Below are 19,375 nucleotides of genomic sequence, written 5' to 3' on the forward strand. Positions count from 1 at the left end.
AATTTTAGCCTGGAAAGATATTTCAAAGTTAAAGCTAAATTTATAAACTCTCATTATTTGTCTTCAAAGACTAGTAACACCATTAAAACAATGCCATGTTCATATGTTGAGTCCTCCTTGGGAAGAAAAAGCAAGAAACGTCCAAAATTATAAACCCACCTTCACATATTCCAACAAATATATTTTTAAAATAACAAATCAAATGCAACATTCAGAGAGACATAAGCCATGCAACAATGTCTTTTATTATGTATGCGGTTTTAAAATTATTTCTTGAATCTCTCCGTACACAGGCAAAAGTAAGTGTGTTACTTAACATACTGGAACTTGCCTAACTTAATCATTGCCTAGAGAAGAGAAAATTATCCCCAAAACATGCTTAACCAGGAGGCCAATGCATCTGCCGACCTCCAAGAACATGGAGATGAACGTGATAGACCGACTGTCCACCATCTGAACCTTCATTCACTACCATTCGATAACCCTTATTCAGGCCCAGATCAGCAGCACATTTCTTGCCAACAATCATTAAGTGTCCAAGAAGCTGGAAAAGGAAAAAAAAAGTTTCTTAGGCATAGGCAATTTATTACTTCTTGCCATTAAATAACAAACTGTCAAGCTGAAATATCAAATCTTAAAACTCTCATTGAAACACACCCCTTTGAGCAAGTATTTGGAAATTCTTAATCCCAACAGAGCATAATCTACAACTGGAGACCCATTAAGATTAGGTATTTATCATTACTAATTTCAAGAAACAAATTAGAAATAAAATCTGCTGTTCAATTAAACTATTTTTTTTTTAAGAGACGGGGTCTTGCTCTGTCACTCAGGCTGGAGTGCAGTGGCACAATCTCAGCTCACTGCAGCCTCGACCTCCCAGGTTGAAGTGATCCTCCTGCCTCACCCACCCAAGGAGCTAGGGACTACAGGCACATGCCACCACACCCAGCTAATTTTTGTATTTTTTTTTGTAGAGATGGGGCTTCTCCAATGTTGCCCAGGCTGGTCTCGAACTCCTGCGCTTGGGCAATCTGCCCAGCTTAACCTCCGAAGTGCTGGGATTACAGGCACAAGGCACTATGCCCAACCAAAAAAAAAATTTAATTATATTCCAAGTGGTGTTTAAGTTTTCTTAATAAAGCAAGACATCTTGCTTTCTTTATGACTTCCTTACGACCATTATGGATTTTCCTGTGAACACTGCTAGACCTATTGCATTGTCTGGGGACTTGTAGTATCCTGTGGCAAATACCTAGTCTCACTCTGTGTCATCCTGTTTGTTTTTTGGTTGTATCTACAGTCAATTTGTCTCTATTTACACATGGAGTCCACTTGTGTGTTGCCAGCTTTCTTCCCTAACAAAAGTTAAAGGGGAGAAGGTTGGCAAGAGAAAAGAACTTTAACTCCCATTTCACTGCTTATGCTTTGCCATTGTGAGAGAAAAAAGTTGGGAGGGTTAACTTCAACATTCTAAAAAGCTCTCAGGAAAGGGAACTCCTTTAATTCCTTTGGCAAGAAAACAGGGAAGGGAGAGAGTCTTACATTTCTATTCCCACTACCTTAGGAAGCCCCAGGACAGTGGACTCCACTTACCTTACTCACACAGTAAGGTCCCGTTCCACAGATGGACAATGGACAAAAATTGTAAGTTGGGGAAATTATTATTTTTCAACTTTACAATGGTGTGGAAGCAATATGCATTCAGGAAAAACCATACTTTGAATTTTGATACTTTTCCAGACTGGTAATATGCAGTAAAATACTCTTACATGAGATATTCAACACTGTTACAGAATAGGCTCTGTATTAGATGATTTTGCCCAAATGTAGGTTAATGTTAAGTGTTCTGAGCAAGCTTAAGGTAGACTAGGCTAGGCTATAATGTTCAGTAAGTTAGGTGTATTACATGTATTTTCAACAGACATACAATATTTTCAACTTATGATGGGTTTATCAGTATGTAACCCCATCTTAAGTTGATGAGCATCTATATAAAATTTTGTACAGCAGGTACCTATACTGGTCACAACATTTAATTATGAATTAGCACAGTTTTAAAGCTGGTTCAGTAAACGTTTCCTGGCAAACAACTGTCTTCTAAGTAAAAGAGATGACCTTAAAACACTAATTTAGAATGTTAACTGAGTAAAAATTAACATTTCATTATCCTTACAGAAAAGAGCTGCATTCGAGTAAGAAGCTCCGACCTTAAAATGTCATGACTGTCTAATTATACTAAATGTTAAAAATTTGTATTCTGGGGCTGGGCGTGGTGGCTCACAACTGTAATCCCAGCACTTTGGGAGGCCAAGGCGGGCAGATCACCTGAGGTTGGGAGTTCAAGACTAGCCTGACCAACATGGAGAAAATCCCATCTCTACTAAAAATACAGAATTAGCCAGGCGTGATGGCACATGCCTGTAATCCCAGCTACTCAGGAGGCTGAGGCAGGGGAATCACTTGTACCCAGAATCGCTTGTACCCGGGAGGCAGAGGTTGCGGTGAGCCGAGATCGTGCCATTGCACTCCAGCCTGGGCAACAAGAATGAAACTCCGTCTCAAAAAAAAAGAAAAAATGTATTCTGAGGTTTTAATGTTACTGCATATAAGATGGTATTTTACCATTAAGTATTCGCTCTAATCTTTGAACTCTGTGATTTGTACAAATATATTGAATTAAAAATTAATGCCCTGAAGTTTCTAAGTTTCAGAAATAATATCTCACTTTAAAAAGGTATCCCCAAGTAAATACAACTGACCCTTGCACAACAATGGGTTTGACCTGTGCGGGTCTACTCATATGCAAATTTTCTTCTGCTTCTGCCACCCCTTAGACAGCTACAGCTAGACCAACCCCTCGTCTTCCTCAGCCTACTCAACATGAAGATGACAGGGATGAAGGGCTTTATGATTCACTCCACTTAATGAATAGTAAATATATTTTCTCTTCCTTGTGATTTTCTTAATAACCTTTCCTCTAGCTTACTTTAAGAATATCATAGGCCAGGAATGGTGGCTCACGCCTATAATCCCAGCACTTTGGGAGGCCGAGGAGGGTGGATCACAAGGTCAGGAGATCGAGACCATCCTGACTAACACGGTGAAACCCGTCTCTACTAAAAATACAAAAAATTAGCCGGGCGTGGTGGCGGGCGCCTGTAGTCCCAGCTACTCGGGAGGCTGAGGCAGAAGAATGGTGTGAATCAGGGAGGCAGAGCTTGCAGTGAGCCGAGATCGTGCCACTGCACTCCAGCCTGGGCGACAAAGCAAAAAAAAAAAAAAAAAAAAGATAATAGCAAGTGTTGATAGGGATATGGAGAAGATGGAATGCTCATCCACTGCTGGTGGGATACAAAATGATGCAGTAACTTTGGAAAACAGCTGGGCAATTGAAGTCCTAATGGTTTTTCTGGGTTTTCCTTAGTAATGACCTTAGGAAGATGAAAATGTGACAGCACTTTAAGGACAAAATTAATCTCACAATTTAAAAAGCAAGAAAATAAATCATGTTAGAAATGTACTTACACTTTCATCATCATCTTCTGCTGCAGAAATCTGGGATATATGTTTCTTGGGTATCACCAGAAAATGTGTTGGTGCCTGAGGGGAAATGTCATGGAAAGCAAGGCACTAGGGAAAAGGGAAATAAATAAATAAATAAAACTTTTAGTATATTGGTAGGATAAAACTTACCTCAACAAGTATTTACTGAGCAGTAACTACATGGGGGGCACTAGATGCTAAGAAAACAGAAGTGTACACATTACAAATGGTGCCGTGGTCCTTTCCATGGAAGCCTTTTTTTTTTTTTTTTGAGATGGAGTCTCACTCTGCCACCCAAGCTGGAGTGCAATGGCATGATCTCAGCTCACTGCAACCTCTGCCTCCTGGGTTCAAACGATTCTCTTGCCTCAGCCTCCCAAGTAGCTGGGATTACAGGCACGTGCCATCATGCCCAGCTAATTTTTGTGTTTTTGTAGAGACAGGGTTTCACCATGTTGTCCAGGCTGGTCTCGAACTCCTGACCTCAGGTGATCCACCCGGTTTGGCCTCCCAAGGTGCTGGGATTACAGGCGTGAGCCACTGCACCCAGACTCTATGGAAGTCTTATGGGAAGACCAACTTTAAATAAAGGTATAATCGCCAAAGGTCACACATGTTACAAAGGAAAAGTAAAGGATAACACGAATGATTATTACAGGAAAAGCCTGATTTAGATTAAGTGTTTAGGGACAACTCTGAGGCAGTGATATTTAAACTGGGAGCCAATGAATGCATAGAAATTGGCCATGCTAATCCTTGTCTGCCTCTCCAGATCTCCTGCAGCCCTTCACATGGAACTGGCCTTCTGAGCTCTCTGCCCTCAGAGCTTTTTCAATGATCCTCTCCCCCTCCAAACCCCAACTTCCGTCTAACTTAAACTGCTAGTTATTCCGCCATTCCATTCCCAGCACATACATGATTTCTGGGAGAAAAAAGAAAAAACAGAAAAAAACCTCTGATTCCCCTGCCGGTCCCATTACTCCCAGGTCAGAGTCCTAGTTGTGCAATTTCCTGGTTTTTTTTTCTTTATGATAGCAATAAGTTTTGTAACTACATATTTGTCTGATAGTTGATTAATATCTATTCTCACTTTACTCAACTATTTAAGAAATATACCTATCCTTTTGTGTAAAGCTGAAGAGTATATATATGATAGATTCTTCAGCATTTAGACTAATTATTTAACACAGTGTCTGTAAATACACATGTGACATGAATATTTTCATATCTCTTGCTCACTGCTAAAGTGAAAGCTGTTTTAATAAAACCCATCCACACTTATTTGTCTCAGGAGTAATTCCACTGGGTACTCCCTACGAAATGCTGATTCATTTAGAATGCCTCCTGCTGTTATACAGTTGGACTTCGGTGGTTCAAATGTAAATTTTTCAACAACCATTTCTCAAAGGCAACTTCAAACTTTAAAAAATATTTTTTCTAAAACAAAGAATTTCCCCTGAGACAAAGTATTTTTTTAAAAATTCACCCAGAGGAACCTAATTAAATCTTTGATAACGTTTTGAATCTAACTAAACGACACTAGTAGAATAAATGTTTTTCTTATATTTTATATTTCCTAAATTTAACTGTTTACAAAATTTGTTCTATCTAAATCAGCCAATCTGCCCAGCTTTATCTGAGATCCAATCCCAAAAATACAACTGTCCACTAAATAATTTACACAAGATATCTCAAAGTCACATCAACTGGGATTTCACCTACAAGAAGTCAACAAAAACTAGAGTCTTAGTCTCTTGGCATAAAATTACTTCCGGTTGAATACAAAAAGAATCATTCAGCTGTTTGTAAGTCGAAAATGTTCAGGGGGAGAGGTCATCGGAAAGCAAATCCCAGACGCGGGCCCACTTCTTATCTCAGGAGATCGCCTCGCTAGACCAGGGTAGGCCTTGGGGTGGAGATAGGGATAGGGGTAGGGATGAGGGTGGCAAGCCGCACCCCGCGGAGGAAGCCGGCAGGCCCGGCCGGTCCGCGCACCTCCCAGCGCCCCTGGGGCCCTCGAGCACAATGCCTTGCTGAGCAGCGCCCAGGAACGCCCGGCCCTGGCAGGCCGGCTGTGAGCGGGAGATCGCGGAGATTGGGCCTGAGTAAGGGCGCGATCGGGTTTCTCTCTGTCAGGCAGAGCGCTGGCGAGATTTCGAGATTCCTGATACAGGCAAGGTCCGAGGCAGCCGGGGAGCCGGCGGGCTTCCACGCGGGGGCCCCAGTGCGCCCCGACACGCGCCCAGGCCCCGAGGTGCTGCACCCAGGGCGCCCGGCGGCCTGGCCAGCGCCCGGGGCAGATAACGAGTAACCGGAGCGCCGGCACGCGCCGGCAGGCCGCCTCGGAGTGCCCGGGCCCTGTCCGCTGGCTGGGGGCCCGCTGGGCCAGGGCGGCCAAGTCCCCTCCCGTCACCGCTGCACTCGCGACCCCTCCTCTCCCTCCGCGAAAAACCCGAAGATCCGCGGACGATACCCCCACCTCAGCAGGCGAGCGAGGTGGTGCCAGTACCTACCTGGTCATCCTCAAAAATGATTTTGGCTGGTATTTCCTTGCGGATGATCTTCCCGAAGATCGTGTCGCCACCAGGCCGAGCGACCTGAGCCTTGGCAATCTCATCTGCCATCTCGGCCTCTCTCCCGCGCAGCGGCCAGAGAAGAGGCTCGGAAGGAGGGAGGAACCCGCGGAGCGTGCGGCGCGAGAGGGCGCAGCCAAGCCTGCGCAGGTGCCCCGGCTCTGGCGCCCCAGCTAATATTGCGCGTGCGTACTGGCGACCTGGGCTGCGAGTGCGGCCAGCGCGTCGGAGCGCCGCAGGAACTGCGGCAGGGACCGGCTTGGGGAAGTTCCTGGTCTTGAGCTCCAAGGAGATTCCTAAGTCGTTTTTCTATCCTCCTTTCTTGTCTCCTGGGGGATGCAGTTACTGGTATAAACCCTTCGTCTCCCTATGGACGCTTGTAGGGAAAGTTGGATACTGTAACTGACAAGATTTGATAATTTAAGTGGTGCCGGCTGCAACTTAGCACTTACATTACTTAAGGTCTTGCTGCTGCAGCAGATTTTAAGTCCTCTCTTCAACAGATTTTTTTTCTCTCTCTACCAGTGGTTCTCAATCTTGACTACACATTAAGATCACTTGGGGAGCTTTTAAAAATCCCCGTGAACCTGGCTGCACCCCAGATCCATTAAATAAGAATCTTTGGAGATGAGCTCCAGGCATCAGTAGTTTGTAAACCTCCCTAGACTGCTCTGCAAATAATTTTTTCCAGCAGCAATCAACATACTGTATTAATAAAATGACCCACTTTAAAAAAACAAAACCTTCCTTAATCCCACATCCCCCTCCGTATCTTTGCTCGTTTTATAAAGAAGTTTTCTACATACCATGTCTGCTTTCTTATCTTTCATTTTTCAGTCCATTTCCCTCTTGTCAAGGTCACTAAGGACATCCATTTATAAAATCCTATAGACAATTCCAGTTATCATACTAGACCTCTAAGTGTACGTATTAAGAAAAAGTATACCACCTCAATGCCTTTTTTTTTTTTAAGACAGATTCTTGCTCCGTCGCCCAGGCTCGACTGCAGTGGCACAATCTCTGCCTCCCGAGTTCAAGCGATTCTCATGCCTCAGCCTCCCAAGTAGCTAGGACTACAGGCGTGCACCACCACACCCAGCTAATTTTTGTATTTTTAGTAGAGACAGGGTTTCCCCATGCTGGCCAGGCTGTTCTCAAACTTCTGACCTCAGGTGTTCCACCCGTCCCAGCCTCCCAAAGTGCTGGGATTACAGGTGTGAGCTCAACTGCCTTTTATGATTACACTACTACTCTGTCTTGGCAAAATTATTGAATGTGGTTCCCTTTAATCTCAAAAGTGTCCATTTGGTACTTTTGCTATCAAAGACATTACTGGGAAAATTGGTAAAACCTAAATAATGCCTATAAATTAGATAATAGTTTTGAAGTCATGTTAATTTCCTTTCATAACCACAGAAAAAATTGTGAAAATCAGTTGGTCTAGGGTGGGGCCCTACAAGTTAGGTTTCTAACTTTCCAGGTGATACAGTTGCTGCTGGCCCCGGAACCATACTTTAAGAACTACTGATACAAGGGAATGTCTTTGTAGGAAAAACCCACTGAAGTATTTAAGGCTATGGGTATCATGTCTTCAACTTACTTTCAAATAGTTCAGAGAAAAAGTGTCTGTCTATAGGTAAGTAGAGAAATAGAAAAGGATAAAGCAATTACAATAAAATGTTAACATTTGGAGAATCTGAGTGAAAGGCATATGCAAATTCTATGTATTATTCTTGCAACTTTTCTGTGTCTGAAATTGTCAAAATAAAAAAATTTGTGCTGGTTTGGATAATAAATAATATGGTCAGCTTTCATTCCATCTGAAGGCTTTACCATCTATAGAGTAGTGACTCTCAAGTATTTGTCTCCTGACCTACCTCTTCCCTTAATTCCAGACTGGTCTGTGATATACATTACAGCCTACTGACCACCTCCACTTAGATGGCTATCAGGCACTGCGATTTTATTTTGACTCCCTCTACAACAAACAAATCAAAACCTCCTTTTGCAGGATTCTGTATCTGCTGTATCACCATTCACCCAGTTACTCCAGCCAAAAAGCCTTGAAATCATCCTTAAATCTTCTCTCTGAACTTTCAACACATATCACTAAGGATCTAATCACTTCTTATCTCCTCTACCTCCACTAGTCTAATCCAAGCTACTAACGTCTCCTTCCTGGAGTACTTTGAAAGGCTTCTAGTTGGATAACCTATCTGCTTCCATTGCAGTTAATTTGCCACATAGCACCCAAAATGATCTTTATAAATCATAATGTCACTCTCCTGCTGGTAATATGCTAGTGTATAACATCACAATAAAATCCAACATCCTTACCTTGGCTTATAGGGCCCTGTGTGATCAAGCCCATTGCTGCTGCTTCTACCTCATTTATTTCCGTTTCAACCTTATTGACTGGCATCACGCAAACTCAGTGTGCTAGGCAGAAGATGCCCATGTCCTAATCCCTGGAGCCTGTGAATATGTTACTTTACATGGTAAGTGGGATTTTGTAGATGTGATTAAGCTAAGGATCTTGGAATAGGGAGGTTCCTGCATTATCTAGATGGGCCCAAAGTAATCACAACAGCCCTTGTAAGTGAAAGAGACACAGAAGAGTGAGGGTAAGAGAAGGAGATGTGACCACAGAGGCAGAAGTGAGAGTCTGAGATTTGAAAATGCTCGGCCGGGTGTGGTGACTCACAACTGTAATCCCAGCACTTTGGGAGGCCGAGGTGGGCGATCATGAGGTCAGGCATTTGAGACCAGCCTGGACAACATGGTGAAACCCTGCCTCTACTAAAAATACCAAAAATAGCTGGGCATGGTGGCAGGCATCTGTAATCCCAGCTACTCGGGAGGCTGAGGCAGGAGAATTGTTTGAACCCGGGAGGCGGAGGTTGCAGTGAGCCGAGATCGCGCCATTGCAGCCTTGGCAACAGGGTAAGACTCTGTCTCAAAAAAAGAAAAAAAAAAAAAGCTCCATTATTGGCTTTGAAAATGGAAGGAGTTGGGCCGGGCGCAGTGGCTCATGCCTGTAATCCCAGCACTTTGGGAGGCCAAGGCAGGTGGATCACGAGGTCAGGAGATTGAGACCATCCTGGCTAACACGGTCAAACCCCGTCTTTACTAAAAATACAAAAAATTCGCCGGGCGTGGTGGCAGGCGCCTGTAGTCCCAGATAATCAGGAGGCTGAGGCAGGAGAACGGCGTGAACACGGGAGGCCGAGCTTGCAGTGAGCTGAGATCCTGCCACTGCACTCCAGCCTGGGCGACAGTAGGAGACTGCTTTTCAAAAAAAAAAAAAAAAAGAAAAGAAACAAGAAAAAGAAAATGGAAGGAGCCAAAAACAGGTAGCATTTTGTAAGTCAGAAGTCCAAATTGAGTTTCACTGAGCTAAAATCAAGTGTTGGCAAGGGTGCATTCCTTCTGGATGCTCTAGGGAAGAAATCATTCCCTCACCTTTTCCAATTTCTAGAGGAGGCTTGCTTGGTTTGTGGCCCCTTCCTCCATCTTCCTCCATCTTCAAAGCCAGCAGCAGAACATCTTCAAACTTCTCCCTGACTCTGCTTCCTTCTTTCACTTATAAGGATCCTTGTGATTACACTGAGTCCACCAGACAATCCAGGATAATCTTCCCATCTCAAAATACTTAATTTAATGACATCCTCAAAGCCTCTTGTCATATATAACATAGTCAGAGCTTCCGGAATCTGAACACAGACATCTTCTGGAGGCCATTATTCTGCCTACTACATAGCTCTATGAACTTACATGATGAACATGCTGGAATTTCCTGTTCAGTTCTGCGACTTATACTTTGAGATGCAAACTTTAAAAAGACAATGAAATTTCAGAACCTTCCAAATTTATTAAGCCAAGGGGGCAAAGTTAAGCCTTGAAAACTGAGTCACGTAATACAGCTGTTTTTCTTCTCTGGTGCATGACTATTGTTGCTTCCCGACCTTCGTGTTGAGATGTTATACATTAATCAGACTCCCTATTCTTCATTTCAAACCTAGAGTACATAATATTAGAGCTGTAGACCCTTGTGATTGTTACTTTTTTACAATAGAATATTAAGCAACCACCTTAGAGTGTAATCAATACTAGCCAATCAGATCTTAAATCTGGATGTTATCCATTGTTTGGAAAATGTTGTAATTCTGTTCGGCATCTCCATTTTGTCTTATATAAACCATCTTCAATTTTCCTTACACTGGAAGCACTGATCACCATTCTTTGGTGTCTACATGTTCCCATATGACTGCCCTCACACTTTACAGTTGAATAAACCTTTTTAACTGGATCCTTAGCCTTTTGATTATTTTGGGGTGACAAGACCAACCAGGCCATGTTCCCAGAACAACTAGAATAGTGAAGAGCCCACCTCCTATGTGGAACAGTTAAAGGACACATGCAGATTTATTTAAGAAAAGAGGAGCCACAGAACTGAATAATTCTGTCATTATAGAACTGTTTTAAAATATCAGCAGATGAGGGACTTTAGTTAACTGAATGCAGGACAGTAGCTAGCAAGAAATCATCACAATAAGTTATGAATTTTCAGGAAGCTGCACTATGAGTCTACACTGAAAATGGGGGAGCGGGGACGGGGCATCTTTTAAATCACTGTCAGCATTCAGAAAGCACAATGAAAGGCCCAAGATCATCTAGTTTATTGTTTCTCAGATAAAAGACAATATCCAGTATACTTGGTTTAATCGTTTCATTACGTTAAATGTTCTGCAAATCGAATGCATCTTAATTTTTTAAAAAATCGATTATATTGTTATTCTCAGAATGACTTGCAATAATTCCTTAAAATAACATAGATTACAGAGAAGGAAAAGGGCCTTGGAAATCCATTGGTCCAGATCTTTCATTTTTAATAAGAAGTCAATTTTACCTAAAAGTTAACCTGAAAGGCTATACGGGTAGGGAAGGAGAACAATTATGCAGTAGGAACAAAAGGAAAAGGTTGTGGCGCGTTAGTAACGTGACTACAGAGTTTTTTCTGGATGCTTGCAAGGTCGTAAGTTAAAACGCACTTAAATACTTATGATTGTTTCTAATTATGATGCTGCTGATTAATTACCCATTTCTGACCTCCTTATCAGCAAAACCAAGGAGTAGAGAGAGTTGAAGAGGCAAAATGTAAAGGGTAAGACTAAGCTTTACGGTCAGGCACAGCGGATTTGCAACCCAGATGTCCATTTACTAGCTGTGCGAACTTCAGCGAGTAATTTAACCTCACCTTCTGAGGAAATGAATCAGAGAATATACGCATAAAATTTTTAGGAGTCAGTGTTCCAATCAATGCCCGCTACAGTTGTTAGGACTCGGCTTTTATTTATGCATATTTCTAAAGAGATAGTCGCAACTGGGAAACGTTAAAATAAAGGTTCTTTTACAGACGCGGGTGCCGACTCCATCCACTAAATACAAACCCAGTCCGCCTAGCAGAGGACCCCTGCGCCGGAAGTGACTGTGCCCCTAACTAACATGGCGCCCAGGTGATTTCCGTTCTCTTCTGGCCAGTAATTGGGCTCTGCGGCTCCTCGCGATTTTACCAGTTCCCATCCGTTTAGCAAACGCCTTTAGCAAACGCCCGTTTAGCAAACACCTCCTCCGTCCTTTGGATGAGGGCGGGGCTAAAAGGGAGATGCTGCCTGGTGATTGGTTGTGTCGCGTTAGTAACGCGGCTACAGGGAGTTGGACAGTTCAGTCTTTGATTGGTTGCTGAGAGGCGGGGCTACTCGACTGCTCCGGAGGTAGCGGCCGCGGTGAGGAGAGCCATGGGACAGGCAGTCAAGGTGACAGGGCCCGGGAAGGGGAGGGTACAGTACCGTTGGGGAGGGCATGTTCGCGGCCTTGAGAAAACTGTCTGGTGTCTCTGGAGGCTGGGGCTCCGGACCCTTTACGGAGGATGTGGCTGTTACCCCAAAGAAGCCAGATGACCAACTCCGAGGGGCAGTTGAGGGTTTGTGCAGGTGCGGAGGAGAGCGGGAGGCACCAGTGTGGTTCCTACTTCTTGGTACTAACTTGGTACGCAGTGTTTATCCATGATACAAATCCGCGACTTGAGTTCTGCCCTCGTTTCATCTTCAGACCGAGTATTTGTCTGAGGGACCCATTTCACATCCCTGGGAAGTATAGGAGACGCCAAAGACTGACCTGAGCAACAGCAGTTCAATAAGGTGAAAGTTTATTCAGACAAATAGAAGGTGCGCAGAAGTCTAGCAGCCAAGGAAACCGAACCCTAGCAAAATTACTTGTCAAAAGTAACATAGCAAGACAGAGCAGGGACTGGTGAGACCTGAGCTCACTGAGTGAGCTTGGGATGTGGTGGCTGTGCTCGGATCATCTCTCTGAGTACCTACCTGGTCTCAGATTCATTTATCACTCCCAAGCATGATGCACGTTCCTGCCCGGCGCACGATTCTCATTGGCAGCCATCCTTTAACGTTTAACATCAGCATGGCCAATTGGGATCTGTAGTTGTCATTGGCTGAAACATAAACCTGGGGAAATGGCCTGCTATAATATGGTGAAGAAAAGCAGTGTTTACATCTAGTCAATAATAGGGAACCACCAAGCAGTCCTCATGTACTTTTGTACGTAATGTCACAGCACCAATAGAAACAGAATTGCTCAGGGTTATTCATTCAAAAATTTCTTTGAATGTCCATAATAGCTATTATTATAGCCAACAACCAACATTTAGCCTATATTGTCTAAGCATAGTGGATGCAACAATAAGCTGAACATCCTTGCCTTCATAAATAAATCTAGCAGGTGGGGAGACCTTAAACAGTTACTTAATTACAGTTGTAATAAATGCTTTGATTTGAAACTACAGTGTTTTGTGAGCATATAACTAGGATTTCACATACGATCTCTCAAGGGGCTGGGTGCAGTGGCTCACACCTGTAATCCTAGCACTTTGGGAGGCCGAGGCGGGAGGACCACATGAGGTCAAGAGTTCGAGACCAGCCTGGGAAACATGGTGAAACCCCATCTCTACTAAAGATACAAAAATTAGCTGGGCATAGGGGTGACTGCCTGTAATCCCTCTACTCAGGAGGCTGAGGCACAAGAGTTTCTTGAACCTGGGAGGTGGAGGTTGCAGTGAGCCGAGACTGCGCCACTACACTCTAGCCTGGGTGACAGAGCAAGACTTCATCTCAAAAAATAAGTAAATAAATAAATAATCTCTCAAGGAAGTTCAGACCTGACGTTTGATTAGAAATTAGCTAGAGGAAAGAGAAAAGCATTCCAGAAAGGGCAACTAGCACATGGAAAGTCCTTGAAGTGGGGATTTGGTTGGAAAACTTGGATACAAATGGAATTAAGTAGGATTAATTCCAAAAACACTTTTGGTAGAGCCTACAGTGTATAGAAGGCACTTATGCTACATGTGGGAAGATACAAAGGTGACCAGTCCAACAAGGGTGACAACAAGACCCTATGTCCAAAAAAATATATATAGGAAAGTGAAACCTAGCACAGAAATTATAACCCTTAAAATTAATCCATTATTCAAGAAAATTGAGGCAAAAAGGCTGTTACTTGTCCAAGCTTACATTAAGTGACAATCTCAGATTCAAACTCATCTAACTATAAAGAATCCACTTTTCATCTACACTGCCTGAGTTGTCCAATCTGTATAAGTAAATGAGGAAGAGAATACAGTCTGTGACCTGGCTTTCTGCATTTTAATAAAAGTTTATCTGCTGCAAGGTAATGTTAACTCCAATAGTGCTATGGCAATAATGATAACATTTTCTTACACTAGTCCTCTTAAATTAGGGGCGCTAATTTGTTGTATTAATGTTGTACTTTAAATAGCATGTAAAACCATTAGGTTTACTTACTTCTCATTTTTTTAATCCCATGCAACATGTCTTCTCTGCTCTTGCAATATTAAAGTCCCTGGGATTCTATGATGCTTGCAAAGTCCATATTTTTACCAACAATCTCTTCAAGGGAATCCAGGCTTTTACTATCAAGCACCTCAGAATTATTCCAGCCTCTGCACATTACTCAATTCCAAAGCCACTTCCACATTTTTAGATACAGGCGTACCTAGGTGATGCTGCGGGTTTGGTTCAAGCCCACAACAACAAAGTACATATTGCAGTGAAGCGAGTAACACAAGTTTTTTGGTCCCAGTGCATATAAAAGTTATGTTTACACTATAATGTAGTCTGTTAAGTGTGCAGTAGTATTATGTCTTTAGAAAGGACATACGTTGGCTGGGAAAGGTGGCTCACGCCTGTAATCCCAGCACTTTGGGAGGCCCAGGTGGGCGGATCACGAGGTCAGGAGTTCGAGACCAATCTGGCCAACACAGTGAAACCCCATCTCTACTAAAAATACAAAAATTAGCTAGGCGTGGTGGCACGTGTCTGTAATCCCAGCTATTCGGGAGGCTGAGGCAGGAGAATCCCTTGAACCCAGGAGGCAGAGGGTGCAGTGAGCCGAGAGGGTGCACTCCAGCCTGGGCAACAAGAGCGAAACTCCATCTCAAAAAAATAAAAAATAAGGAAGTACGTACCTTAAATAAAAAACACTTTTTTGCTACAAAATCCTAACAATTATTTGAGCTTTCAGAAAGTTGTAATCTTTTTGCTGATGAATGATTTTGTCTCGATGTTGATGGCTGCTAATTGATCAGATTGGTGGTTGCTAAAGGTTAAGATGACTGTGACAGTTTCTTAAAATAAGACTACAGTAAAGTTGACCACATTGATTGACTGTCTGACACACGGAAGATTTATCTGTAGCGTGCAATGCTGTTTGATAGCATTTTACCCACAGTAGAGCATCTTTCAAATTGGATTCAATCCTATTAACCCCAGCCACTACTTTATCAACTGAGTTTATATAATATTCTAAATCCTTTGTTGTTATTTCAACAATGTTTACAGCATCTTCACCGGGAGTGAAGTGATGTGAGTGATGGTCTTCATAAACTCAAGAATCCACTTTCTTTGCTCATCCATAAGAAGCAACTCCTCATGCATTTAAGTTTTATCGAGATTGCAGCAATTCAGTCACATCTTAAGGCTCCACTTCTTATCCTAGTTTCACTTGCACTTTCCACATATCTGCAGTTAATTCCTCCACTGAAGTCTTGAACCCCTCAAAGTCATCCATGAGTGTTCCAATAAGTTTCTTCCAAATGCCTGTTATTGTTGCTATTTTGACCTCCTCTCTTGAATTCTCTGAATGGCATCTAGAATGGTGAATCCTTCCCAAGAGGTTTTCAATTTACTTTGCCTAAATTCATTAGAGGAATCACTATCTCTGGCAGCTATAGCCTTATGAGTCTTTTAAATAAGACTTAGAAGTGTGGCTCACTCCTCTAATCCCAGCACTATGGGAGGCTGAGGTGGGCAGATTGCCTGAGTCAGGAATTCAAGACCAGCCTGGGCAACATGGCAAAACCTGTCTCCACAAAAAGTACAAAAATTAGCTCAATGTGGTGGCATGCGCCTGTACTCCCAGCAACTTTGGAGGCTGAGGTGGGAGAATCGCTTGAGCCCAGGAGATCGAGGCTTCAGTAAGCCATGATCGTACCACTGCACTCGAACCTGGGTGACAGAACAAGGCCCTGTCTCAAAAAAAAAAAGGACTTGAAAGCCAAAATTACTACTTGACCTTGACCTGTGGGGCTGCAAAATGGATGTTGTATTGGCAGTCGTGAAAACAGTATTAATGTCCTTTTACATCTCCATCAGAGCTCTTGGGTGATGAGGTGTGTTGTCAGTGAGCAGTAATATTTTGAAAGGAATCTTTTTTTTCCTGAGCAGATCTCAACAGTGGGCTTAAAGTATCAGTGAACCATGCTTTAAACAGATGTGCTTTGTTGATTTGTAGAGCACAGGTAGAGTAGATTTAGCATAATTCTTAAGGGTCCTAGGATTTTGGAATGACAAATTGTCATTGGCATCAACTCAAAGTCACCAGCTGCAATCTTTTTTTTTTTTTTTTTTTTGGTGACGGAGTTTCGCTATTGTTGCCCAGGGTCGAGTGCAGTGGCGCAATCTCGGCTCACCGCAACCCCCGCCTCCTGGGTTCAAGTGATTCCCCTGCCTCAGCCTCCCGAGTGGCTGGGATTGCAGGCATGTGCTGCCATGCCTGGCTAATTTTGTATTTTTAGTAGAGATGGGGTTTCTCTATGTTGGTCAGGCTGGTCTCAAACTCCCGACTTCAGGTGATCTGCCTGCCCTGACCTCCCAAAGGGCTAGGATTACAGGCATGAGCAACCACGCTCTGCCTTTTTTGGGTGTGTTTGTTTGTTTGTTTTGTTTTGTTTTGAGACAGGGTCTCACTCTGTCACCCAGCCTGGAGTGCAGTGGCGTCATCTTGGCTCGCCGCAATCTCTGCCTCCCAAGCTCAAGAGATCCTCCCACCTCAGCCTCCCGACTAGCTGGGACTACAAGCACCCTCCACCATGCCTGGCTAATTTTTTTATTTTTTGTAGAGACAGGGTTTGGCCATGTTGCCCAGGCTGGTTTTTTTTGTTTTGTTTTGTTTTGTTTTGTTTTTTGTTTTGTTTTGTTTTGTTTTGTTTTGTTTTAGACGGAATCTCACTCTGTCACCCAGGCTGGAGTGCAGTGGCACCATCTCGACTCACTGCAACCGCCACCTCCCAGGTTCAAGCAATTCTCCTGCCTCAACCTCCTGAGTAGCTGGGATTACAGATGCCCACCACTACGCCCAGCTAATTTTTTGTATTTTTTAGTAGAGACAAGGTTTCACCATGTTGGCCAGGCTGGTCTTGAACTCCTGAGCTCAAGCGATCCACCAACCTCAACTTCCCAAAGGGCTGAGATTACAGGCGTGAGCCACTGCATCCAGCCTGTATTAGCTTATTAAGAGCTAATTAAGCTCTTATTAATAAGGATATTTCACATTTCACTTCCCCGTTCATGAGTTCATGGACATTTAGGTTATTTCTACTTTTTCACTATTATGAATAATACTACCATGAACATTAGCATACATGTTTTTGTGTGAACATGTTTTCATTTGTCTTGAATATATACCTAGTAGTAGAATTTCTGGGTCATAAGATAACTGTAGGTTTAACTTTTTTTGGCAACTGCCAAACTGTTTCCCAAAGCAGCTGTACCATTTTAAATGCCAAACAGTGTATAAGAATTCCTATTTTTCCATGTCCTTGTCAACTCTTTTTATTGACTGTCTTTTTTATGGTAGCCATTCTACTGGGATGAAATGGTATCTGATTGAGGTTTAGATTTGTATTTCCGGATGGCACATAACATTGAACATCTTTTCATGGCTTATTGGCCATTTATGGGTTTGGTTTGGTTTTGTTTTGTTTTTGAGAAATATCTATTCAAATCCTTTGACTTTTTATTTTTCTTAATTTTATTTTAGATTCAGAGAGTACATATGCTGGTTTATTACATGGGTAAATTACATAATGGTGAGGTTTGGGCTTCTAGTGAACCCATCACCCAAATAATGAATATTGTACCCAATAGGTAATTTTTCCACCCTCAACCCCTTCCTATCCTCCTCCCTTTTGGAGTCCCCACTGTCTATTATTTCCATCGTTCTGTCCATGTATACCCTTTGTTTAGCACCTACTTATAAGTGAGAATATGCAGTATTTGATTTTCTGTTTCTGAGTTATTTCATTTAGGATAATGGTCTCCAGCAGCTGCTGCAAAGGAGATGATTTCATTCTTTTTTAGTATTCCATGATGTATATATATCACATTTTCTCATTTGTGTCCTATAAAGCAAACATCTGCCCTCACAGTTCTACTAGCACCTAGTAGTTTAACATCTTTGATGTTAGTTATTATTGCTATAAAAATTACCCACAGCTGAGCCCTTTAAGTACATTATATGATTGTCTTTTTTCCCAATTCTTCATCTTTAAATTAATAACTGCCTTTTAAAAATTATTACTTTTTAAAAATATCCCCCTAGATATCTATTCCCAAATTCTAGGCAAAACCAGTCTACCAGTTTCATTTTTCCTAGCAATACCTTTTCTGGAGCAATTCAGTCTTTTGCTATAGTCCTGCCTAGTTGCTTTCTAGGCTGGCTGCACAAATGTTGACTAGCATTTGTCCTTCCCCATAATCTTTGCCTCTCCCATGTTAGACCACCTGTCTCCTGGATTCCCATGTCTTTTCCTTTTGTGGTTCATTTCCTCATTTTGGTGGAGCATATTCTTCTGTAGCTTTCCAATAAAGTGTGTATGACAGATAAGAGACTTTGCATTTCTGAAAATATGTATTTGCCCATGTCTTTGAGTGATAGTTTGAGTATCTATGGTGTTCTAAAGCAGACATTTTTTCAAAACTTGAATATGTTATTCCATTGTCTTCTTACAGTGGTGCTATTTAGAAATCAGGTACCATTCTGATTTTTTCCATCCTTTACGTGTGAAATATTTATTCTTTGAGATTTTTCTCATTATCAGCATTGCACTGAACTTACATCATGCTGTGCTGTTATGAGTTTTATGTTGGGCTCTTGGTGGAACCCTTTCTATCTTGTAATTCATGTGCCTTACTTGGTGAAATTTGTTTTCTTCCCTTTTACCCAAATATTAAGTGAAAATTTTAAAATTTCTTCCCTCCCTTTTCTCTTTTCTCTCTTGTTGGCCCTTCTGCTAATCTAGCTGTTGGGCCTTCTCCCTTAATTTTCTTATCTTTCCTCTCCTCAATTTCTGTTTCTGAACTTTTATTCTACATTCTGGGCAATTTTTCTCAACTTAATCCTTACTTTCACCTGTTTGATAGCCAAGAGCTTTTGGGAGTTTTTGGAATGTTTGTTTTTAAAGTTACCATAGCTTTTCATTGATGTGATTCCATCTCTGCAATAACATGTTTCTGAGGAAGTTTTTTATGGCTGCTTGGTTTTTATTTTTAAGTTTTTTTGCTGTGTTTCTTATTTCTGTTTTCATGTCTGCCTTTGATGTTACAGGTTTTCTAATATATGTAAAACACTTAAAATGGTGTCTAGCACACAGTATGCTTAGTAAATGTTAGATATTATTAGTAGAACAGACTGGAGGACAGGAAGGTGTGGTGGCAAAGTGACAAACCTTTGTAAGTAGTCTAAGAGATGGGGAGTGCCTGAACGTAAGTGGTTTTGTTGATAGAGAATAAAAGAAAGATTACAGAGACATTCCTAAAGTTTCCACAACAAGAGTAAGGTAGAATAAAAGGATGACCTACAGATTTCTGGCTTCAGAAACTTGG

At 42.2% G+C, this 19,375-nt stretch overlaps 2 protein-coding genes across 8 annotated transcripts in view; one reads left to right on the top strand and one right to left on the bottom strand.

Moving 5' to 3' along the window:
- Positions 1-222: 222 nt before the first annotated feature.
- On the bottom strand, positions 223-11,693 carry HINT1 (histidine triad nucleotide binding protein 1). 2 transcript variants are annotated; one of them, XM_063612400.1, is made up of 5 exons: positions 11,377-11,693; positions 9,582-10,137; positions 6,060-6,521; positions 3,529-3,633; positions 223-544 (listed from the first exon to the last, which is right to left on the bottom strand). In XM_063612400.1, exons 3-5 carry the CDS (start codon positions 6,168-6,170, stop codon positions 380-382), a joined length of 381 nt encoding a protein of 126 aa, XP_063468470.1. In that variant the 5' UTR covers positions 6,171-6,521; positions 9,582-10,137; positions 11,377-11,693; the 3' UTR covers positions 223-379. The 2 variants fall into 2 exon arrangements, with proteins under 2 accessions (XP_063468470.1, XP_055155311.1); XM_055299336.2 differs by lacking the exons at positions 9,582-10,137; positions 11,377-11,693 and having other exon boundaries at positions 6,060-7,175.
- The window catches only part of LYRM7 (LYR motif containing 7), a 55,409-nt gene continuing 47,692 nt past the window's right edge, over positions 11,659-19,375 (top strand). For 5 of the 6 annotated variants that reach the window (XM_063612398.1, XM_063612397.1, XM_063612396.1 and 2 more), the window contains exon 1: positions 11,703-11,935. In XM_063612398.1, the coding sequence (XP_063468468.1) occupies positions 11,918-11,935 (18 nt within the window). In that variant the 5' untranslated portion in view covers positions 11,703-11,917. Of the gene's footprint in view, positions 11,936-19,375 lie in introns of all 6 variants that reach the window. The other variant, XM_055299354.2, reaches the window with a different exon arrangement.

This window comes from Symphalangus syndactylus, chromosome 11 (genome assembly GCF_028878055.3).
Source record: "Symphalangus syndactylus isolate Jambi chromosome 11, NHGRI_mSymSyn1-v2.1_pri, whole genome shotgun sequence".
Classification (NCBI taxonomy): Eukaryota; Metazoa; Chordata; class Mammalia; order Primates; family Hylobatidae; genus Symphalangus; species Symphalangus syndactylus.

Excerpts from the sequence above, each read along its gene's own strand:
- HINT1 (XM_063612400.1), bottom strand. The coding sequence starts at position 6,170 with ATGGCAGATGAGATTGCCAAGGCTCAGGTCGCTCGGCCTGGTGGCGAC. Across the intron at positions 3,634-6,059 it reads TCATTTTTGAGGATGACCAG|TGCCTTGCTTTCCATGACAT; the intron begins GTAGGTACTGGC and ends CCTTTTCCCTAG. Across the intron at positions 545-3,528 it reads CAGAAGATGATGATGAAAGT|CTTCTTGGACACTTAATGAT; the intron begins GTAAGTACATTT and ends TTCCTTTTCCAG.